This window comes from Apaloderma vittatum, unplaced genomic scaffold (genome assembly GCF_000703405.1).
Source record: "Apaloderma vittatum isolate BGI_N311 unplaced genomic scaffold, ASM70340v1 scaffold6076, whole genome shotgun sequence".
Lineage (NCBI taxonomy): Eukaryota > Metazoa > Chordata > Aves > Trogoniformes > Trogonidae > Apaloderma > Apaloderma vittatum.
In genome coordinates this window covers 117-24,785 of record NW_009723286.1, presented here as the reverse complement: position 1 = coordinate 24,785, position 24,669 = coordinate 117, and the positions used below count along the sequence as shown (strand labels likewise).

The following is a 24,669-nucleotide window of genomic DNA, read 5'->3' as shown; positions in this document are numbered from 1 at the left end:
TAACATGTTCAGCAGCAGCACAGATGACCACGTAAAGAAAGAGTTACTTAAGAGATGCTGGCACTTGGGCATTTATCACAGGAACTGATTACACCCACCACTGAAATAACTAAAAATCACAGCCATTATCACTATGTTTCCAAGCAACTTCAGAGAATCAGTCAGAGCAAATCTCACAGAGAGAAAAACTCAGTGAGAGAGGCTGTTATTGCATGGGTCTGCAATTGGGCCTGAACCCAGTCACCTAGTTATTGTGTGTGATCCCAGCAGCGGAGCTGGACCCACCCCTGGGGCTCAGCCTGCAGCCACTTGCAGATGGGAAGCAAGGTAAGAAACCTCCTGGAGCTGGAAACTACGTTCTGGCAGGAAGCAACTTGCTGGGACTTTAGAGACACTGTGTGGAGAAGAAGACTTTCTTCCTCTCTATCACAACAAGGCAAAGAAAGTCAGGAAGCTTTTGGGTCACAGCAGATCACCTTCAGAGTGTGACTCCCGCCACTGGCACTTAGCCTCCTCCCTTCATGCTTCCTCTGTCGCAGACCATCTGAATACCAAGGTGACCTGTGAAGATAACACAGAGAGAGGAGGCATTTAGGAGCCACTGTGTCGATAGGTGAGGACAAAATATAATCGTACTGTCCTCCTGGCTATTGACAGAGTGTTCCCTCACTGGCACAACACCTGCCTGGAGGCTCAGCGTCGCGCAGGGCTCAGCGTCTGTCGCAGCCAGCTCCGCGCAAGCCAGGTGGCTCTCCGAGCCTTTGCTTCAGATCAGGGGAGGTAACAATCCACCTGCAAACAAAGGCCTGTCTTTATCTTCTTCGTATTCACTCCCAGAATAAAACTATCACCCAGGCTACGGGCAGGCAGTTACGCTTCTGAATAAAACACAGGAGTCTTTTTGGTTGTAAAAAGTGGAGCTGCCTGCCTGTTTCCGCAGGACTGCACCAGCTCCCAGAATAAAACTATCACCCAGGCTACGGGCTACGCTTCTGAATAAAACACAGGAGTATTTTTGGTTGTAAAAAGCTGAGCTGCCTGCCTGTTTCTGCAGGACTGTACCAGCTCTCTGGGTACACAGGGAAGGTTCCTCAGTTCTAAATCAAACTGCACGATCCCAATGCGTAAGGGAGAGAGAAACCCACCTGGCTCCTCTGTGAACTCCAGGGCAGTGGAGAGAGGTCCCTGCTCATATTAAAAGAGCCAGCTGCCAACAAACTACCTCAGGGATGAGCGATGCTCCATCCACAACAGCTCAGGAAAGGCTTATTTCCCTTGCTCACGGGTCTGGGGTTAGACTCTGTGGGTCTGGGGTTAGACTTAAGCAGTGAACTGTGAACTATCTCCATTAGCTTGGGTATCCCTGTCACAGTGCACTACAGTCCACAGAGTGAGCCCCGGCACGCACAGCATACCCAGTGGTGGGGCAGTCAAGGCCCCTGTGATCATCACTGGGGGGTGGGAGGGGTTTCCTGAGCCTTTCTTGCACAGATGTTCTCCTCTGAAGGACCAACTGCCACCCAGGTGACAGAGCATTCACCTGGCAGACAAGTGTCTATGGCTGAAATCCTTGGGCTAAGCCAAAGGGAATGCTCTCCTGAGCTCTGTAATGAGGGGATCCACATTGCAGTTGGGTTCTCTGCTCTAGGTGCAAGAAAACCGGGTCCAAAAATTCCCAGCCTTAGGCAGGCGAATGATGAGAGTTTGGGGCTCTGCAAGATGTTCCAGCTGCAGTGCTTGCAGCCCAGTTTCCCCCTGGAAAAAACTTTTAAGAAACCTGCCGTCTGCTCCACTGCAAAACAGAACGTTCTTTTAATATTCAGAAAGATCTGTAGGATGAGAGAAGTTATCTCATGCTCAGCTATAACATAAAGCAGTGTTTCTCCATTAGCTGAGAAACCTCCCAAGGGAGGTGGGCTTCCCCTCAGCTCCCCCTTCATCAGGAGGCAGCTGATCAGCTCCCTCCTCTCACACCCAACGTGTGCAGCTCCGGGGCTGATGTTGGCATGGCTGAGTCCCTGTGCTGCGGCAGAGTCCTCCAGGCATCGGGTGGACCTCAAGGACAGGACCGCGAACCAGGCAGTTACTCCCTGCCTGTTTTTCGGAGATGAGACTCGGTGGATGCACCAGAGGTGGAGCCTGGCATCTCCTGCAGGGTGCAACAGAGTGTCTGGAGAGGAAGGAAGGTGCAAATGAAGGGATGCAGAACAGAGAGGGAGTCTGGTGTCTCTGCAACACACCAGAGATGTGGCATCAAGGCAGAGCCCTCCAGCTCTCTTACTGCCAGGCATTTTCCTTCCCCTGCCCTCCTACGAGCACAGCACCATGAAGCATGGATCCAAAAGTGGCAGGTATTGCAGCTTTTATAGATAAGGTCTTGGATGTTACTCTATTCTCTTCCCATGTCCAAGAGGACATTTCCAATCTTATGCCTAATGTTTCCAGGTCCTGCACAAGAGCAAAGCTTGCTCTGATGGTCCTACTCACAGAGCAGTTGTCACCACATGGAGCATTTTGCATCAGGTCTTTCTGCTATTCCACCACAAGCCATCTCACAGACACATGCAGGTGACAGGGATCTGAGATTGCTCTACGAGCCACCATTGGGAAAAGGTGAGGGAGGTTATGAAACCCACACTTGCTGCACAGGAGTAATAAGGCTGCTCTTTGCTCATGCACACTCTTCCCTGCTGATCCCCTGTTCCTGGATATCAGAGCTGGTGGTGTCTAGTTCATTAGCCAGGGGCTGGTGTGGTTTCACGAACATCCTGGGCTTCAGCCCTCCCGAGATGCAGCACTTGGTGAGCATTTCTCTTGAGCTGCACACAAGATGTGTGAGGCTGACACGTCCTCGGTGAGATTTGGGACGACCCAGATGCTTGAGGTTGTCTCCATGCTTAATGATTTGGTCTACCTTTGAGTGATTAGGAGACCTCTCCTTTGTGACCTTGGGCTTTGAAAGTACCTTGAAGGTTATGACCTGATTTACCGGCTCCAAGCATCCGTGTGGACATGCAGTTCTCCTGCACATCACGTCAACCCCTCTGCTCCCCAGGCAGAAGAATCATTCCTAACATGAGAGGCTGCTTCACAGCCTACGGCACAAGGGTTCTTGGAGCAGGACGTGAAGGAGAGCCAGGAGGATGATGAGTTCAGGCTGTGGGACAGGGCTATAACTGAGTATGTCTCCTTCCTCCACCTGCACAGGGCGTGCAGCTGACCTCAACACTAGTAAAATTAAAAAAGGCAGTCAACTTAACAGAATACCCAGGGATCTACATCATGGTATAATTTCTCATTTAATTCCTTCCTGAGCACATCACTTGTGATGTGGGCACATAAATACAGAGGGAAATATCCTTCTGAAAAAGACATGTAAAGGATGGTCACGCCATTGCCCTCATTTTGTCGAGAAGCATGCTACAAGAAGCCCTACCTGAAGATGGAAACACTGCTGGTTTGCCTTGCAGTCTACTCTGTCAAACACAGGTGGGCTGCCAGCCTTCTCAGCGTTAGCTCGTAAGTGGAAAAAACGTTTTAAACATTGACCTTATACTAATCATCACGAAGCACAAACAAAATTTTGCATGAGCTACTGCCTCTTTAGGTGAGTTTTATAATCAATATAGCAGAAAATAAATAAACCCTTCAACAAATCATTATATGACAGATTTAGGCATACTTCTTTTCTAATGGATGAACACAGGACATAAGAAATACATTGACCTGTATCCATCTCAAAAGAAGGAGACAAAATGGACATAAGCTTTAGGACAGCCTCTGTTCTTTGTTCAAGAAACTTCAGAAGAATAAAAGATTGGAAGTTTTAATTAAATTTATTTTTTAAAAAGGCAAGGCAGTGGTTCTGTCTCTATGACTTATTTTGCATAGTAAGTTCCTAAATAATCTGCATTGACACACGCTGCTGCACTGTAGAGAACAGCAAAGCAGCAAGGAAGCAGGAGGTTTTGATTTTTGGACAGGTGCCCCGGTAGATAGGTTTTTGGCATTCCCAAGGAACTACAAAGCAGATTGGCACTGTGGAAATAGAACACATTACCTGAATGTTCCTGCTAGAGCTACGAGAAGGATGCAAGTCCCTTCTCAGCTCTAAGAAGCTCAGATGAAAGGATCTGTTCTCATACCTCCAGTTCTAGGGAGAAACACAACCTGCATTTTCCATCTTTTCTTTGTGAACCGTAAAAGTAAAAATCAGTTGTAAACTAAACTTCAGTTTTTCAACCGCAACTCTGTGCTAAGGGCTGAAATCTCAACCTGGGGAATCAAGGCTCCTACTGCAGAAGCTGCTCCTTCTTCTCCGTGCAGGACTAGTTATCACTGTAACTACCAACCCCCCCCCAGCTCAAAGAGAAGAGCCTCGCATGATTCCAGGGCAGTCAGCAAACCGATACCTGCACCAGAGAGTAATGCATTCACACTGCTTTTTTCACAGAATCAGAGAACAGTTTTGGCTGGAAGAGACCTTGAAGATCATCGAGTCCAGCCTTTGTCCCAGCCCTGTCGCCCCACTAAACGATTCCCCCCAGTGCAACACCCACCCGTCTCTGAAACCCCTCCAGGGACGGTGACTCCAGCCCCTCCCTGGGCAGCCTGTTCCGATGGCTGACAACCCTTTCAGCAAAGAAATTCTTCCCGATATCCAACCTGAACCTCCCCTGGCGCAATTTAAACCCATTTCCCCTGGTCCTGTCACTCTCCACTGGGGAGAACAGACCAACCCCGCCTCGCTACAGCCTCCCTTCAGGCAGCTGCAGAGAGCCAGGAGGTCTCCCCTCCATCTCCTCTCCTCCAGCTGAACAGCCCCAGCTCCCTCAGCCGTTCCTCACAAGACTTGTGTTCTGAGCCCTTTCCCAGCTCGGCAGCCCAGCTCTGTGCACTCTCCAGCACCTCAATGTCCCTCCTGTAGTGAGGGGCCCAAAACTGGACACAGCGCTCCAGGTGTGTTAAAATTTTAAGCATGTTGTGTCATATGCAGAGCACGTGGTTGAAGCTTAATGTCACAACACAAGTGAAAAATACGGGGAAGTGCAGTGGTGCTGGCAAGCCGCAGGCAGAACGCTTCTGAGCGCCCTGCTCTGTCACAGCTTCAACCACACCTGTGAGGAACACAGCTGCCACCTCCTTACCTGCTCCCTGCCCAGAAAGGTATCGGATAACAGAGCAACCAGTAATTTTTTCTTGATTGCACTTTCACTGTCAGCGATAAGTAACATTTTCTCTCTCTGATTAATCAAAGGTCACAGGAACTAAATCCGCATTTCAAAATAGAAACAACATAGTGACATTTTAGCAGCTTTCGGAAATGGAAACTTCGGTATGTTATTTAATGAAAGTTTAATACTTACTATCCCAGAGCTTTATTTCAAAACCGTCCAGAGTCTCTGTTATCCTGAGTATGTGAATATATACTGTGTTAAAGTGTGCAAAATTAAATGATACCACGGGACAACTGCCATGCAACTTCATCCTGGCAATAAACCATAAACAGAAATCTGCAGCTGCACTAATGGGAAGAGCCAGCTCCCCTTTGGTGTATTTCAAGCCATCTTATTTTAAATGTTGGACCTTCCTGGGATACCTGCCATGCATTGAGGATGAACTGTCCTTTGCAAATGCCTTTTTTTACCCGTTGTCCAGACAGGAATCAGGGAAACTAACCCACATAGAGATCTTCAGGTATTGACATTTAAACAAATGAATCTCATTCTAGTCACACACACACAAAATTTAAAAATTCAGAATCAAACAACTGACATGCACCTTAGAACTCTCAAGCCTTGCTGTACTGCTTTAGAGTCCTGGCACAAATTTTCTTAGCAGTAACTGAAAATTCACTCACGTATCACTGATGAAAATGTTGACCAGCGTCGGGTCTGCCACTGATAGCAGCAACAACTCCTCAGAAACACCAACCCTCCTACTGAGACCCATATTGCAAGTTTGTTTTTCAAGTCTAATTCATGTATCTGCTTTACTGGTGCCAGGAGCTAATATTTGACTCCAGATGTCAAGCAGCTGCAACTGTTGCATAGTTGCTCTATGCTGCATTTATTAAGTAACCTCTCTATCACACTTGTACTTTCCTCAAAGAATGGAATCAGGGATGTTTGACTAAACCTGTTTTCCATGGGCTGCCACAATATGTACTCACTAACATCTTCTAGCTCAGCCTCCCCTTGACTGTAGCTCCCAAAAATCTGCATTTCTCTCTGCTCCCAGAGACTTCTTCAGCAAATTCTTCTCTGCAAGTCCCTGTCCTCACACCCTGCTATCCACAATCCCATCACATGGTACCATATCACCTTCAGCCCCTTGGTTTTCTCCCATAATCTCCCTGCTTCCTTTTCTCTCTTTTCCTTGAGACCACATCTTTGTGGCACATGTTGTAAAACAAAGTTCAGCTGGGGATGAAGTCTCCCCTAAGCAGATCCAAACCTTTCTTCCCTACCCTCTATATATGGAGAAAAAAAAAAGTGCATAAATACTTTTTACCTTTCCTTGATGCTCCATGTCCTTTGCATTCTTCCCCTCTATTTGCACTGGCTGCTCTTAATGGACAAACCTTGGGTACAGCAATTCCCTGGTTTTCCCTTTCCAGCGCTCCTCGGTATCGGAGACACAGTGAGGGATGGAGCAGCAGTGAGATCACAGAGGTTTGGTTAACCTAACTTGTGCAAATCTCTTGCCACTGGGACAGTCATCTGGTACTTGGCCATGGATCAAGGGCTTTAAACGGTTCCCCCGTTCAGCTACGGCAGGAATCCAGCCCACCAGCTGCAAGAACTTTGGGGGTTACCTGTCTGCAGCTGTAAAATACTCACTAGACTCAAGCTCCGTGTAAATGGACGAGTGGATAGTGTTGCTCACCGTAGATTTTCTGAATTCCTTGGAGGTCATCCTGCGGCAGTTTGAAGTTGTGCGTCTCCATGTACTGGTAGAAAGGAGCCATGATAGCACTGGGATCATTGGAGTGCTCCAGACCCAGCGCGTGTCCCAGCTCGTGGACTGCCACCAGAAAGAGGTCGTTCCCTGCGGAAGGAAGGGACAGCCAGGTGAGAACACAGCCACAGCCTGAGACAATCCCACGGCACGCACACTCATCAAGCAAGGAGCAAATGCTTTGCTATCCTATTGCACAGCAGGCTACAGCGCCAGGGTCAGCTCCTGGAGATAGTTCTAGTCCTCAAAGCCTGGGCAGCTTTCACAGTCGTCACAGAATGGGCAGGAGGCTTCTAGCCCATGTCTACCCATGATCAAAACCACCTTCAGAACAAGGTAAAATGGGCAGTTGCCTGGAGTGAAAGGATTCTAACTGTAGACTCTTTTATAGAGAGTTTACAGAACACGGCCAACAAAAGAGACTGCGCTGATACCATCGCCTCTTCATCTGAGTGCTGCCAGGAGAGGCGAGAGCACTGTCAGTCTGCTCGTCAACAAGGCTACACGGTGGGAAGGGAGCTCTGTCCCCCTTCCAGGTCCTCCAGTGCCATGCTCTGACCCGGGCCACCAAATCCTAGCATAGATCTGTAAAGCACCTGGCAAGGCAGGAGGAAAGACAGAGAAGACCGAGCCTAACACCCACCACAGCACGTGTAGTACCTGGGACAACCCCAGCCTATCTAGCACAGGCTCCTCAACGCGCTTTTACTTCACTCCTGGCACTGCCATGGCTGCGGGAGACGAGCACAGGCAGCACTATCCTGCAGGAGGCAGAGCCACTTAGGGAAAGGTTGGGTTGGGTCCCAATGACAGGAGGTAGAAGAGGAAGGAGGAAAGAAAGAACACGCTCCTGACAGGAAAAGAAAGGGCTGAGGAGCCGTCCGGTCCAGAAGTTGTAGGAGTGTGAAGCAGGGGTACCTTCAACTCTGTCACAGGCACACACTCCTCTTCAGTCCCATGGATCTGGGACGCTCATCTCCTTGATCTAGTGTGGTCCCTGGATGTCCTACTCCGTGAGGGCACCTTGACATGGGAGGTGACACAGGCAACGCTGTGTGAGGGATGAAGACACAGCCAATGATGACAGAGGAAAGAGTCTCTCTATTCCCCGTGCCTGAATCAGGCTTCTCTGATTTTTTTTTTGGCAAGGCACAAACCAAGAGCACTTGCAATCAGACGCAGGAGAAAACAGTTGGCAGTGGCCAACTCTTGCAGCATCTCCAAAGGGCGTTATCTCCGTTCCCTACATGTCCAAACTGCACCGATCTTAGAGGCTTTGTGTACACAGTTGAGCCCTCCTTGGGACAGGAGTTGCAACAGTGATTCATGTAGAACTATCTCCACTTTTTCAATACTTATTGCTTTACTTTTACCCATAAAACCATGACAAGGCAGCTTCAGAGGTCTGCAAGTCTTCACAGCAGGCTGTTTTGCCAGCATCTCAATATATGTCAAGTCGGTAACAATCACTGCTCAACTGGTCACACACACCACACCAAAATGGTTAAATTGTCTGAACATTTGAGTTGGAGTGTGTAAGCATCTGAATATGCAAGACTTGTTAAAATATACAAATGCTTTTCAAATACAAACGTCCAAAACTATATGTGGGCTAAAATTTAGCCATATATGTATTTAAAATTCCAGAATTTCTGTATTGAGGAAATGCAAATAGGGATTTACTTATTAATTTATTCCTCATCCATTGCTGAAAAATCTGGTATGTGCAAAATGAGTCAATAAATGTACAATAACATAGTATAAAACACATTAAGCAGTTTCATGGTCAAGTTCTCTCCTTCCAGCATGCCCACGTCCTCTGCTTTCTCCACCCTGCTACATTCTATAAAAGGGTTCCAAGGCTGAAAGCAGCTAAGGCTTGGAGGGTAAGTGGCCAGGATTTATTTTGTGGGAAGTGGAGGCAGCAGAAAAAAATTCTAAGTCCATTTTGTGAGCACAGAGTGCTCAAAACCCCAGCTTCGGATTCATCACCCCGTTCCTCTTCAGGGGTCAGCTTATATCAATGACACTGTTCAGAAGAAGTTGCCTTTATCTTTGTAAGAGAACTCACTGTTTGTTTCCTTGTCACAGGGTGGGCCAGGATTTCTGAAATGAAAACATCAAGGTGTAAAACTATTTCCTGAAAGTGTCCTTATCTCCTCCCACAGCCCTTAGCTCGGAGCTGTGACGGCTCTTTGTGTGCTGGTGCCCACCGCTCTTTGGAAACCGTCCACTCAGCTGATCTGCAAAAGTCTTGAAAGGAGCCTGTGCCCCTCCAACTGTTTCCATTAGTTCTTGAACATGCAGTGAAGTCTCTGACCTTCATGTTCTCCACAGTTCTGGTGTGAACAGCACTCCGTCTTCTGGGAGCAAGATTCAGAAAGGAGAGCTAACAGCCTGGCTTGATACTTTGCTACTCACACAGAAACAAGGTCAGGCAATTAGATACAACTCTGATTTCCTGCTCAACTCTCTCCTCCAAGACCGATTAAGAAGTAAAATTTTGATTCAGTGTATACCAGCCACCTGGGTAAGACAGCAGGGTGAAAATGGAATTGATCACTTCTGCTTCATGTTTGCAGTGAAAAGTCCCAAGAAAACCCAACCCTTTTGGCTCATTTGCACCATCTGTACAAAATAAACAGGTCTGGTCAGAGACCTGCCTGAGCTTTCTCCTTCCAGAGTCTCAAGAGGCATCCAAAAGTCCACTGGTAAGCACCAGAGAGAGGACAACCCTCTAAAACTGGGGGTAGTTTTGAAGGTTGGTTCACTGAGCAAAATAGTTTGACCTGCTATGCTCAAACATAAAGAAACAAGGTTTCCAGCTGCTGATGTGTTTTCCTTACCAAAATGTTATCACCAGAGAAAGTGATAACAGAGGTCACACCTGTAACAGTACAAAATCATCACCCATTATTAGGATGCCAAACCATCTGATTTATGTATGATCCTCCTTCCAGTCACATAATCCATCATTCGTGCTTCTTCAATTTTCACCTTTAGCTGGAAAAACGGCTGTAAAGTCAGGTAACAGACATCTCGAGAAAGGTTTTTCTCTGTGAAACTGTTACACGTGCCTTCTCGTATGGTTTCATCCATTTTAATTATGAAAATCCAGATCAAAACCTTTTGTTTATTCAGCAAAGTAACTCACTGCATAATACAGTATCCAACTGCTGTAAGGCAGTAACAACACCCATTTAACTCCCTGTTTACAGCGATCCTGTTTACGGGGATACTACGATAGCAATGTTGTGGTATTACTATCAGTATTTATCCCTGAGCTGTATACACAGTTGTAATGAGTGTAGGCAGACTCAGCAGAGCACCCAGCACAGTGGAGCGTAAATCCAGGAGAGAGCTTCTAAGACAACAGAAGCACAAATAATATTGTACGTCTGCTTAATAACAGAAAAGCAGCTGTGAATCTCTGATCTTTGTCATGTTAGTTTTATACTTTAGGAACTGTATCATCATGTTAACATATCTACATACTGCAGCTTCCTCAGACATAATTAAAAAGACAGATGAAGGTTAAATTTTGAAATTTTATTAAAGCAAGAAAGATACTGAAGAAGTCAGATCACTGGTTGTGACAATAACATGCCTAGGGTAATTACAAAAAGATAGTGCGAACTAAACATGTTTTAAATACACTAAAATGACCCCTTCCGCTGTAGAGACAACTGTTTTCCAAGCACAACTTAAAGAAGCTTTAGGGCCACTCTAAGCTATGCCTTGGATCTTGCATCTTCAGACCTGGTAGGTCTGACTCCTCCATTCACCTCCACAACAGGCTCTGCTCAAGAAAATCTTTCTGATCTTCTGAAGACCCTGAAGAAGTGGTGATACTGCTCTTCCGTTTGATTGCATCAGATGAGATGTGGAAAACCGCTTTTGTATCTAGAAAGGAAGAAAATACGTTAGCTCAGTGGTTTGAGCGCGGTGCTGGCAACGAGGACCAACACCGAGGTTGCGGGTTCGATTCCCGCTCGGTCCCCACGTGCTGCCTGGTCTAGTTGAGAGGTGACGTCCCTGCCCACGACAGGTAGGTTGGATTAAATGATCTCTAAGGTCCCTTCCAGCCTAGGCCATTCTAGGATTCTATGATTATGATTCTATGAAAAAGAAACACGGGTTTCATTTTGCTCATGAACTATTATCTTTGTAAACGTAGTGATGAATATGGTCGATCTAAAGGACTTCATGACAACTCTTTAAGAGTGTCTTTAAACAGCTTCACTAGAGAAAGAAGAACAAGCGATAGAATCATTCTTAACAGACCACAGCCATGTGATCAGACTGATCTCCATGAGCTCAACTAACCCCAGAAGGACAAAAACCTGCATTAGGTTACCAACCATCGCAAAAGACGCGTAGTTTGCCTTATTGTGCCTGAAAGGCAAGTGTGCAAATCAGGTCTGTTAGTTGCGGTACAGACCTGACCAGCACTGCAAGCTGTGCTGCACCTGACGCAGCAGAGAAGCGGACAACCTCCTGCAGGAATTCACAGGACAAATAAGATATTTTTCTAGAATGATGGGATCAAAACTGAGTGAGTGATGTGGAGGCAAGAGCAGGCAGCCAGAGAGAGGGAAGGTCGTGACTGTTTCAGTAGGTTCAGTAGCCTGACACTCAGTGGAATAAAAGTGTTCTGCCAAAAAAACTTTCCCTAGTGTAGGTCATAATTCAATAAGCAATTCGATACCAAAGAATTACCAATCCCAAAATGAAAACTCATATTTGCCTATATTAGCATTCCATTCCCTACAGAGCGGGTGGTAAGGAAAAGAAAAATACTCATAAAAACATGGAAAATGTAGATACAATTTTAATACCATCTGCCTTGAAAAGCAGCTCTGCTGATGGCTTTATATTTTAAAAGTATTTAAATGCAGCAGGGTCTACAGACAGAATTTAGTACTTGACTCAACTTTGGAACAACTAGAAGGTAACTATAAAACCAAAACAGAACTCCCAAGTTTGCCACTTGGTTGTGATGTCAAAATCTAGAGTACTGGGGATCATTACACTGCTGATGCTGCAAACAACCTCTGACTGTAATGACCAGCAAACTATTTTCAAGAATGCATTTATTTTTCTTTTTTCTCTTCCTGAGCACCTGTTATTCCACCCCTCTCCCCTTCAGCAAGTGGAGTACAGCAAGTCTATTACAGACACTGCTGTGTTTTGGCTTGCTTCACATCATCTGTTTTACTTTACAAAGGAAGGCAGCAAAAAAAAGACTTTTTGGCTCACCTTGAATCTCATGACCTGTCTTTAATTTTACAGTTGTCTTTTTTCTTCCTTTTTAAGGAAATGACACGTAATTTTGATCCTTACTGGCTCCTTCTTACATGTCTCAGAGCATTTCTCTGTGGAAAGAAGTAAAATATTTTACTTTGATTATACAGAAATCAACAGGACCCCAAATACCTAGGTACCTGTATTCATACTCTGTGTATTAAACAATTACTGACAAAAGCAATGGATAATAATTTACTTTATAGAACACCGTGAACATCAGGCGTACTTACAAGTACGCCGTTTCAAAAGTGGAATTTGCAGGTGGTTCTTATTAAAAAATTTCAGCTGTGATCAGTAACTAGCACTGTTGATATCACTGAGCCTTAAAATCCAGACTGCAGCAGCCCAGCACCACTGCTCTGCCACTTCGGTGTCTGTATGATGAGAGCACGTACGATAAAAGAAAGCATCACTTACACAGATCCTGTCCGGGAGCGAAGAAGAAGAATCTGAAGACAGAAGACTCCCGTGTGCGCTGGTGGGCTTTCTCTTTCCACTTTACATTTGTTAAAAGAAAATAAATCTAATTTGCAAGTTCTCTATTTAGGGTCTTCCCTGTTTGGATTGACATGACAGGGATGTCAGCTCAAGCTCTTGCTGATTTAAGCTGCCTGATTTGATTTCTTCTGACTGTGACCGGCTGTCTTGAGATCAGGTGTCTCTGCGCTTGCTCAAATTCGGTTCGATATTAGCATATGGTTTTAGAGAACTCTGGCTTACAGGAACAAGTCTCTCTGAGCAGTTACAGGATGAAACCAATGTTAAGCAAGTACATTCCAGACATGAAATTCTGAACCGGTCTTCTTCAATGAACCAACAGCATGATCTGGTAGGGTGAAGTGTCATAAAACGGCCTGACAGAATAAATTGAAATTTTACTACAATTTATGCCCCACTTGAGTTCCAACATGTACACAAACGTCTCTGAGATGACAGATCTTCTGCGTGAAAGGACACGCGAGTAACTTGAAAGCAGCTCTGATTTTCGCTCTGTAAACCACCGATGCTCGTTTTCAACAACAGTGGCAGAAGCCTGAAAAATAATGATGGATTCAAAATGCCATTTGTTAGAACAAAACATATGGAAGAGGTGGAGATGTTCTGTACCTGAGAAATTAGAGAAAAAAAATTTTAAAAGTATTTAATAGCCAAATAGCACAAAGATTACATGTGTACTGTGTTGTGAGTACACGTGCTTTTGTCGAGTTGCTCATTATATTGACACTCTGCAGATTGTTTCTGTCGGTCTTGGAATTTCCATAGAAAATGAACATGAAAAAAAAAGTGGTAAAATGAGAAATGAGACAGAAAGCAAGGCAAAACACAGGAGAAATACAAATTAATTGAGAAGAAAAGACTATCAAGCTCTGGTAATATGCTAGGTGAAGGTACAGGGGTTAAGGGAAGCTGTATTTTCTTTTTTGGCATGCATGCCCAAGTCAGGTAAGTGGGTTGCAAGTAGTTAGTAGAGTCAGCGTAGAAAAGTGGATACCAACAGAAATCTCAAACAAAAAAAAAAACAACAAAGCCAAAACCCTGGGTACTCGTCATTCCTCTCAGTGCCCTCGCCCCACCTAAACCACCACGAGATTGTAATCAATATAAATCAAACAAGATAAAGACTGTTTAGTCAGCAATGTCTCCCAAGTGATGGGAAACACTTTGATAATAAAGAACTTTGATAATAAAGAACTATAGGACCAGGTAAAATGATGCCACACATACTGCTTGCTATCAGGGCTTCTGTTATACAGCCCAGCAGAACACACGTTCAACGGTTGTATGATCAATCTAGTGAGTGCTTCCAGAAACCTTGTACATTCTTGTATTTAAAAAAACAACCACAAACAAACCCCATAATAAAACCAAAACCAATATGAGGTAGTAGCAAAAAATACTGCCAGCTGCCTTTTCATGCACCTCTGAGCATCCCCAGTCCTGCATGAGGAATCTCAATATTAAGAGAGTCCTGTTCCTAGAAGAGAATTTGCCAACAGAAAAGAGAATTTTATGAGCTGAATACCTTGTTACAGCTCAGAGTTGCCATGAAAAGTAACTGCAATTTCCTCTTAAGTTCTAGGAACGAAAACTCTGTCTGCTTGGCAATGCTAAAGAATTATGGAAAGATTTAGACTGAAAGGCATGTCTGGAGGTCATCAAACTTAACTTTCTGCTTCAAGCAGGACTAATCTCAAAACTACATCAGGTTGCTCAGGGCATCATCCAGCCCAGTTCTGGCAGTCTCAAAGGATGGAGTCTCCACAACCTCTGCAGGTGCAGCCTCAGAGTCGTATCACTCTACTTACACCCTTGTTGCAGCTTGTACCCCTTGTCCTTGGCTCCTTTCTCTGTTCACCTCCACGAAGAGTGTGGCTCTCTCCTCTCCATGTTATCTCCTCAGGTGGAAGACTGCTGTTAGATGCTTTTTTCCCAACCCATCCTCCTCACTAGGCTGAACAAGCCAAGTTCCTCTGATTTCTCCTTGCTCCAGTCCCTTAACACCTCAGTATTCCTGCACTGGACCCTTCTCAGTTTACTGGAGGCCCCAAACATCGCACTCTGCTCTCGTTAAACTTGAAATATCACCAGTTTCAAGCACACACTTCTGACAAGTGGCTGGCTTTGCAAAAAGATCCAGATGAGGAATAAGAAAAGCTTAGGATGAAAATAGCAATGAAGAGCAGGAAGGAAAAAAGGCAGAGACTAGCAGAGAAATCTGAAGAAATACAACTCTACCCATAATGCAGAGACACAATAGTTCTGCTGTAGTTTTATGATCAAGGTGTGCACCTTGCAGCTGAAAGGGCAGCAGCCCGTTTTCCTGCCTCAGCTGCCCATTTCTACCTGCTCTTTCATTTGGTACCAAGAGCTGGGACAGCTCTAAGCGAAACCAGACCAGGAGAAAGGAAGACAAACGACATTTGGCTACATCCATTCCCTTATCTGGTTCGCACTGTGGCCACTTCTTGTTCAAAGGGGAAGAAAGAGAAAGAGGTGCTGGGAGAAACACGGCAGTGATAGGAGGAAGCATGTTGTCATGGTTTAGAAGACAGGGGAAACCAAAGCCTTTCTTGAGATAGGGAAAGTAAACCCGCCCCCCACCTCCGAATTGCTATACCTTTGAAATTATGGGGCTTTCAGACAAAGATATGGGGATAGGAATACCAGTTCTTTACTGAGAATATTGCAAACTACAAAGGTAATGATACAGAGAAAAGAACAACAAGAAACAAATAATCCCAGAACCTCCAACAGAGTCAGATTACAACCTAGCTTTTGGGAAAAAAAGTCCAGAATAACTCCGAATTAAAAGTTCTCCTGGAGTGGCAGATGCGGCTCCGCTGGAGTACAGATAATCCGGTAGAGGGGTCTGGTGGCGACAGGACAGAGTCCAGTCCTCCTAAGGCGAAAAATGGCCACAGCTCCTCCCGGCGCTTCCACGAGGCTGAGCTGGCCCTGGCTTTAGGCCCGGGGCAGCCTCGCTGCTGCCCCTTCATTAACCCATGATTACCCATTAACAGAAAGCACCTGCCCCTGGAGTTACAAGAAATGAAAATATCTTCCAACCAGTTTCAACAGATGAAAATAGAATTACACATTTTTGGTTACATATTGTAACCCAAGACACATGTGCACAATCCCTTGTGCAGGAATTCAAACCGAGTGGAGACCTAAAGCGCCTGACTGGAGACCTAGAGCTCTAGTCTGCAAACTAAGTGCCAGAATCTGGGATGGAAAACTGAATTTTGCTCTTGAATTCTGTTTCTCCTTCAAGGTCAAATTACTCAGGGCTTTGAAAGACACTCACCTCTCTAAGATGCAGGAATCTGGGAAAGCCATACACCTACTGCTTGAGACAGTCCACAGAAGAAGAACCTGTCTTAGCTAGACACAGTCCCTAAAGTATAATGACAGTGCTCAGTGCCTGCATTTTTAGAGAAGAAACCTTCTGTATTGGATCTTTAATGGCTTCTAGGGCATTCAAGACAAGTGAGCACCTTCACGTATGCAGATGTAAGACACCCGAGATGGACCAAATGGGTCAGTGATCTAAATGGGACAGACTCCAAGCAGAGACAATTGCACTGGTCTGGGCAATTTTAAGAACTCTGTACTTATAGCAGGAATAAAAACTATCAGGACATTCACGTTCAAGCTCAAATTAATTTGGCACATCTGATTTCTTAACAAGAGCAGTTCAAGCTGTGATAGGAGAGTAGCTCTCTCTCAAAGCTCGGCTAAATGCCTCTGTGCAGCTGAATTCCAGCGTTAATGTAGAGGTGAGAGGATGCCATCTTTACAAAGGGGGATACAAATGTCGAAAGGTTCAAGAAAGTTTGCAATATTAATACCGCCAGGATAGAGAGCAGTAAATCTCCAGAGAAGATCCCACACTGCACACGCTAACTGGCAGATTAAATGTCAGCTCAGAGCTGTGCAGGCCCCTCACCAACAGGCAAAGCGAGCTGTCACGCTCGCTGGCTGTCAGTCAGGCTCTCCTCCAAAATTACCTACTCTAATCAAAACTTTCTCCTTGAGATCCTTGCTGAACGTTCACGTTAGTCAGCTTAGACAGCATTTGGCCATCCTGAAAAACCTGCTCAGGCTCCTGAACATACGCGACGTCCAGATGGTGGCTTCAGGAGTGCTTGCTCTGTTGCCCACTGAAACAATGAGAATCCTTGTGGTGAAATCACAGGGAAAAATCTGTCCAGTTCCTCTCCTCTGTGGCTAACAGAAGCCTCCACAGAAGGAGGTTCAGGCCCTTTTCTTCTAGAACTTCTGCAGAAGCCCCTGCACTGATTTGGCACTGAAAGCCACCCCTGAGGTCTCATGTGTGGGTTCTGGCAGTGTCTTGCGTCTACTTGGCTTTTCCTCAGAAGCCCTGAACAAGAAACTTTCCAAAAAAGCTTCTGGAGGAACCCACCAAGATATACAGGGACACGTTTGTTGTAATGACTATAATATTTGTTTACTTGCTGTTAGGAAAGCTCAGCTTTTCTTGCCAACATCTAAAGAGCAGTCACAGTGATAATCCTACATTTACAAAGAGAAGGCGACACGGGTGAGAATCTGCAACCGCGTGGAAGAGTACCTGGAAGATGAATCCTGCGAACCGCAAAATGATCCAACTGGATGCGAAGTATGAGTTAACGCTAGAGTCGCGACGGGAATACCTTGCCAGCTGGGGTCATTTCCCAAAGAAGCTGAAGCAGCTGCCCTTGAGCACACCTCCGCTTACAGCACCACACAGCAAGCAGGTGGCAGGGAGGCTCTCAGAGCTCAGCTCTGCGCATGCGGGAAGAAAAGAATTCTCGTCCTGGATCCCTGGGGCAGGGCAGGGATCCCTCAGTACTTATCTTGCTTTAGTATTAAAAGGGCTCTCTGAAGGCCTTCCCTAAATCAATCCTGCTCCACTTGAAGCCTTCTACCACTGCTTCAGTGCATTTCCTGGGCAGTGTGGTGCCTGACACACAGACACTTCGGAATGAAATCTGGATTGCACAGGAAGACGGATAGGAAGTATCACCGTTGCACTATTTACAATGTTAAACTGGAGATTAAAGTTTATTTCCTGTAATAAATCTGGATTTAAAAAAAAGTTTGAATTGGCAGAGGGGTATAAGAGCAGTCACGTGAAATGGGTACTTAAACTGACACAACTCACTTTCAGCCACCCTAGATGCCTTTTCAAATGTTGTTGGAGCTACATACATATATAATTATTATTTTCATATAAAGGCTAGGAAATACTTGATTTGGCCAGTTAATAATGGATTTCATGTGGTACCTCTGTGCTTGAGCCAAGTACTGAGCAGCCAAGGAGACAGATCCCAGCAGGGCCAAGCCTGCTGACTCTCTCTCAGGCACAGGCTTTGCTGCCTACAGCGAGCAACGTACGTCAGCAGCTCTGAGCCTTCAGATGAGCAACTTAACGTTTGCTTGGCTGCTTCTACAACACATTTTGAGTCAAAAAAAGCACCCAAGACCTGGAAAAAGTAGAGCAAAGCCACCTTTGGTGTCCCTCATGGTAACACAAGCAGCGGGGACGCTGAGCCTGCCTGCATCGCCAGCCAGCTCGGTGACCAAACGCTGGGTCTAAGCAGCCAACAGGGGCCACTTGGTCTGGCAGCGGCTACACACAATGAACTAACGACTTCAAAACCAGCTTCAAACACCTCCAAGTGCCCGGACGTCAAAGCCTAATAAGGCAGAGCAAGCCCTTCCTCCTACAAATCTGGGATAAGCTGAAGGCCAAGAGTTGTCTTTGTTTCCTTTGAAAAACGAAAGGTAAGTCCCGGCAGCGGTGACCACGCCAGTAGCTCCTCACCATGTGGCTGTGCAGACAGTTTCTCTCTAAATGTAAAAACACACTCCTCCTCTTCCTCAGTCGCATCCTGTTTGCCACATCACTTCTCCGATTTGCACTGTTCCTTCCAAATTCCAGTGTTCTGCTTTGCACTTCTAGGTGCTCCCACCGACATTCTCATCTGAAAACCTACCAGATGGATCCTGCATCCCATAATCCCAGTTAATAAGGACTGCTCCAGGAGTTCATACCTGGTTTTCCACATCCTCACCGTAATATTATTTAAATTAATCTCCCACAGCTTGCATATGGGTATTTTAGAGAAGGCAACACAATTAAGATGAGAAATCATTAATTATGAACGGAAAGTACAGTATTACTTGGCTAAAGGAATTGTATGCATGAGTGAAATTATAACTGATCTCCAGGGGAAAGGAAACTTGGCATTCACTCTGAAAGCCTGTGCAGGATCATTCTTCACGGCAGAAGGTAACAGAAGTGTTGGCACACATGCCCCTATTACCACGGTCTCAGAAAGATAAAAACCGGCATCACAGCTATTACGATTATACCAATAATTTTAAGGGACATGGTAATGGTCATGCCATCCGCAAAGGGCAAAATCAATATAATAATGACCATGCAAAATTATAGCAGGCATATAAATCCCAACTAGCTATCCACTAGCTAGTGTGACAAAATTGCTGATGAAACTTAGCGGATTACCCCAAGGTACCTTCACAAGATAGAACCTTTCATCAGCAAGATACACCACATTCTCCACATACAAATCAGAGATGGCTGTTCTCATAGAAAGGTCTCTCTAAATCTTCCTTTTTTTTCTGACTGGTTAAGACTTCACATGAAATGATTCACCTTTACCCGTGTACAAACGCTAATGAGACTCCAAAACAATTCTTCTGTGAGGTGACAGCTGCATCCAAACAGGGACTTGCTGAAACTCTTTCGGTGCCACCACACAGTGAGACGAGTGTAGACCAAGAGAAGCAAAGCTTCAGATCGAAATGGTTTGTAACAAAACTATATGGGCTAAATGGATCAGCCAAACACTCTGAGGACCTACACCATTGGTTTCAGCACCCTGCTCTGTTGACCAGACACTCACCTTTACAATCTTTGCAAGGCTGAGAGAGCTTTGAAGCACATCGTTCAAGTCTTTCCTTCAACTAACACACGTTCTTGGCAAGAATGGAATGTTTCACACGGTGGTATCTTGCACGTTTATGTGAAGTTACTTCGTGGCTATTTTAAGACTCCTATAATCACTGAACGGATGTTGAACGGCCAAAACAGTTCCTTTTTTTTTTTTTCACCTGAATAAATGAGAGCTCTGCTGCTGATCTACCGGCGTAGTGCTTTTATTCTTTCACTAAGAGACTTCTTCAGTTCCAGACTGAACCACCCCATTAGACCATAACACATAAGGACATGAAGACACACTTCCTGTTAAAAAGACATTATTGTCCTCATTAATATCTTATCTCCAAGGAAAAAAGGCAGTGAACTGAGGAAAGGCCAGGAATCCCCTGAACAAGAGGAAACTCTTAAAGATCTGCTAACAGCACTTCACTGTAAAACACATTAGAGGTGAGAACCTGGAGTTAGTGAGAGCTCCAATGACATGAAATAGAGAAACACAAGCAAAAAAACTCCTAAAAATGCCTGGATCATCCAGCGAGGAGACAAGGCACTTTCACATTTGCATAGCAAGGCTAAGAACACAGGTAAAACCAAACTAACCACATCTATAATGTTCTGATTAATGTCTTAGCCCTGCCACCCTTCAACATACGAAATGTGCTATCGACAGTGTTTCCCTCAGGTGGAGGGGACAAATATGCCCCCACCATGCTCAACCTCCTCACTGGTGATCCTTGTAAAAGCGTTTTTGGATAACCATGCCACCCAGTCTAGGCAGCTCGTTTATTTGAAACCAAATGCAAAGTCATTTATCGTCCAGAATGGAAATCTCAACTTTTCTACCAATTTTCACACTCAGAGTGCGCAGCAACTCCTCAAATACTGATTACATGCACTTTGAAGACACTACTCATGACTTAGAACATGAGAGAAATACATCATGTTTTTGAAAGAGCCACATGGCTGCTGCATAAGAAATGGCTTTTATTAAAAAAAGATCCTCTACTCATTGTACACATTGCTCTCAAACACCATCCTAAAAACTGACCAAAAAAAAAAACCCTCAAAAAAGTGATAATTTGCGTTAGAACACCCTACCCAGCGGAAAATTTTCCCCAGAGCCACCCCTGCCAGTCTTTAAGCTGCCTCCCAACCCTGCTGCGTTCATCACCAGAAGGAAGAGAAAGGAGAAGAACAAGTATAACTTGTCGAAACCTTCCCTTCCACCTTCCTGTAAGGACCTTCTATCCCAGACACCAGCACTCCCAGGTCTCAGATATGCGCTTACCTGGGAAGTCAGATCCTGAGCATAAACCACCCTCGCAGCCCAGACCTGAGATTAAATAACTCCTGAGACCAGACCGACCTCTCAGAGACCCCTCACACAGCACAAGCCTGCCCGACCACGGCAAAAGCAGCTCTCCCAAGGTAATCACCCGGCCTCTGCTCGTCAATTCTGATCCTCAAGGGAAACCTATAAACTGACAAATCTAGAAATAAAAGGAAGGCACCACTTCTCTGCCACACCACGACCTCCCAAACTCACCACACTATCCCCTCTCCGCATCCCACACGCTGTAACGTCTCTCCTTCTCTGCCTGCATCTAATCTTATTTTAAAATGCCAGGAAACATTACTCCTCTTTCCATGAGGAGACAAGGATCGTATCATTTCAGCTTTCCTTCAAATTAGCATTCCCACATTGAACTTGCCAGCTCCGTTTCCTCTCAAAGATGATCTGATAGATACCGACTCAAAATTCTGAGAGATTTTCTCAATTTGCATTCCACTCTGACAGGAAACTGTCACTTTTAGGTCAGGCCTGAAGGCAGCTGGCATGCCTGAAAGCTTTTCTCTTTTTCAAGCTACAGTTTGGTCTAATGAAAGACATTTACCTCTGCACATGTCCTTAGACATCATGGCCACAACACCACTAATATGTTTTTATAAAGGTTAAAATCCAAGCCATATTTACATTCCAAGTAAGCTTCTAATCCTTACAAAATGCCTCAAAATGTGATTTTGACTCTCTGAAGGTTTAAAGACACGTCCTTCCCAAATCACTAAAACTGGGGCAATTGGAGTGATATTTCATGAGGCCACTGTAAAATTCTTACCTAAGTTCTAACTTAAACTTTTTACAAGTCGTCATCATCCCCAATCAAAGGTTTGAAAATAGATCAGAAAGTGCTCTTTGCAATTAGAGAGTAAGATAAAGCTAGAAAGAGGCAGAAACTCTTCATTGCTTACTATCACATAAACACTTGTCCTAACCATCAGCCCTCCTCACTAAATGAGCCAGCCCCAACCTCTGATGGGAGGAACCACGACCTTACTCAGACTGCGGAGGGGGGCAAAGGATCAAAATGACCTGATATTCAAATGTTTTCACTCTCTCAACTTTCTATTCATCGTTACAACTAACTTTTTATACTTGTTAAGAATTCCACAAGACAGGGAGTTTACATTTCAACACTCTCCTGCTCAACTTTCCCCTCCCAGAGCCGTAGTTTCTGCAGCAACTTGGGTCCAAATCTTGAGATTTAAAGAGCCAGCAGCCACACGCTTCTGTGCGCTCCTCAACACTCACACACGTGCACTGAGGCATAAGGAGTCACAAACCTACTAATATTTACCCGTTTAAGATAGAATATATGTTTTAGAAAACATCTGAACCATTGTACAGGAGGCCAAAGCTCCACTAATCAACTACTTTCCAGCTCAACATCTGTCCGTGCGTCTACGTCCAACTTATCTTTGTTCTGAGAAACGACCTGCAAGTCTTACCATCATGGTTGGAATTTCCCAGGGTCCACGGCTCATCTGAATCGAAGTGAGTATCTCCTCCTATTCCTGGTCCAGGAAAGTAAGCGTGAGCTAAGAATCCACCTTCTCCATCAAACGGAGAGCTGTCTCCATGGAAACCAGAAGCAAAAAATATCATAATATCTGCCTCCTTCCTGTCATTTTTAATTTCATGGTATGGGACCTCTTCAAAGGTAAGTGGTGTCACTCTCTGCCAAACATCAAAGGCCTGACGAATGGCTCTCCTCGTATCAATCTCTCCAACCTTGGGGGTATAGTTGTGTACACTGCGGGAAAGAAGAAGAAGAAGGGTTGTTTAAATTTGCAGAATACATCTCCGACTTCTTAAAACTCCAATACACAGCCACATCTACACAGCTTCCATTTCCAAAGGATCTTTATTAATTGCAGATGCTACTTTGTGCATGCAAAATTTTGCTGTTTTAAGTAGAGCTACCAACAAAACTAAAGCCCTAATATAAAGTTTACATTTATTAATAGGCATTTCCTAATACTTTGATTCTTCTTGTTGTCAACCTGACAACCTTTCAGATCCTGGAATAGACAACTTAGCTTAAAAATGTAAATTACTTCAGATTTTGTCTGAAATTACTGTGTCCAGTTTTGGGCACCTCAATACAAGGGAGATCTCGAGGTGCTGGAGCGAGTGCAGAGGAGGGCGATGGAGCTGGGGAAGAGCCTGGAGAACAAATCCAATGAAGAGCGACTGGAGGAGCTGGGGCTGTTGAGTTGGAGGAAGAGGAGGCTGAGGGGAGCCCTCCTCACTCCCTACAACTGCCTGACAGGACGCTGTAGAGAGGTTGGGGCTGGGCTCCTCTCACAGATAATCAGCAACAGAACAAGAGGGAACAGCTTCAAACTGCAACAGGGGAGGGTTACACTGGACATGAGGAAAATTATTTTCACAGCAAGAGTAGTCAGGCACTGGCACAGGCTGCCCAGGGAGGGGGTTGAGTTCCCATCCCTGGGAGGGTTTAAAAGTTGTTGAGATGTGGGGTTGGGGGAGATGGTTTAGGGTGAGCTTTGCAGAGTGGGGTTTGTGGTTGGACTCGATCCCGAGGGTCTTTTCCAACCTGAATAATTCTGTGAATTCTATGAATACTCACACTAAAATGGAATCCAGTGTGTGAAAAAAATGGCCACTAAAATGCTTTTTGAGAAACAAGCCTTTCAGTAAATTATACAACCTTGGTTACATTACATTCTCAGGATTACTCAAAATAGTGAAGAGCTCATAGAAGTGACTGACCCACTGGTTTTGTGCAACTCAGCCCATGACAGCTGATGATGCAGTTGTGGGGAGTAACTGCACATAAATTTCCTATAATTGTAAACTTTAGCATAAAAAGTGCTGTTTACAGGGTGTTTCTCGTGTGTGCGTAGAATAGACTCAAGACTATGAAACGTGGTTTGGGGAAAATGATGTATCTACATCACGAAAGCAACTTCCAGTCTTTACTGAAACTGGCTCAATTTCCTACAATGACTGACAGATGAAAGACACTGTAATATATTCAGTGGTAAAAGGAGGGAGTGAACAGTGCACTGCAAATACTGAAATTGCCAAGTTAAACAGCTACTAGTCTGACAATGGCAGAATTGAAGCCATCTGCCAACCTGCTTCCTAGGGTTACGCACACTTAAGGGATGTTTTATTTGTATAATTATGTACCTCAGGTCCCAAAAAGGTTAGAAGCAGGATCTGACTCTCAGATCTTCACACACAGACGGTGTCTCTTTACAATTTCAGTTAAAGAAATGAATGTCAGTGGAAGCTTTGAACTAGTCCCCAGAACTAGTCCCTCCTCCCAGTCTCTGCATCACTGTTACATGAAGAATCACCCTCTCAGAGCTCTCAGCATAAGCAGCAGAGTGCCCCAACCCCCAATTCTCTTTCCCGTCACATCTGTGTATCTCTTCCTACACATTCTGGCCCCTTTGCCATGCTGGGCACTCATATTTCCACCTTGTAACCACAGACTTTCTTTCTGTCTTAGCCTTGCCCACCTGTACCTTCTCCTTAATGTCTACATTCTTAATTTTTACTCTTCTGCAACTTCCTTTCCCTCTCCAAAAAAAAATTAAAAGGCTATATTCCCAACCAG

General features: G+C 45.0%; 1 protein-coding gene across 1 annotated transcript in view; it reads right to left on the bottom strand.

Moving 5' to 3' along the window:
* MMP24 (matrix metallopeptidase 24 (membrane-inserted)) overlaps positions 1 to 22,838 on the bottom strand; it is a gene marked incomplete at its 5' end in the record, with an annotated part of 32,438 nt that extends 9,600 nt beyond the window's left edge. The window contains 2 exons of the mRNA XM_009872041.1: positions 6,889 to 7,050; positions 22,526 to 22,838. Coding sequence (XP_009870343.1) covers positions 6,889 to 7,050; positions 22,526 to 22,838 — 475 coding nt within the window. The remainder of the gene's footprint in view (positions 1 to 6,888; positions 7,051 to 22,525) is intronic.
* Positions 22,839 to 24,669: the final 1,831 nt, after the last annotated feature.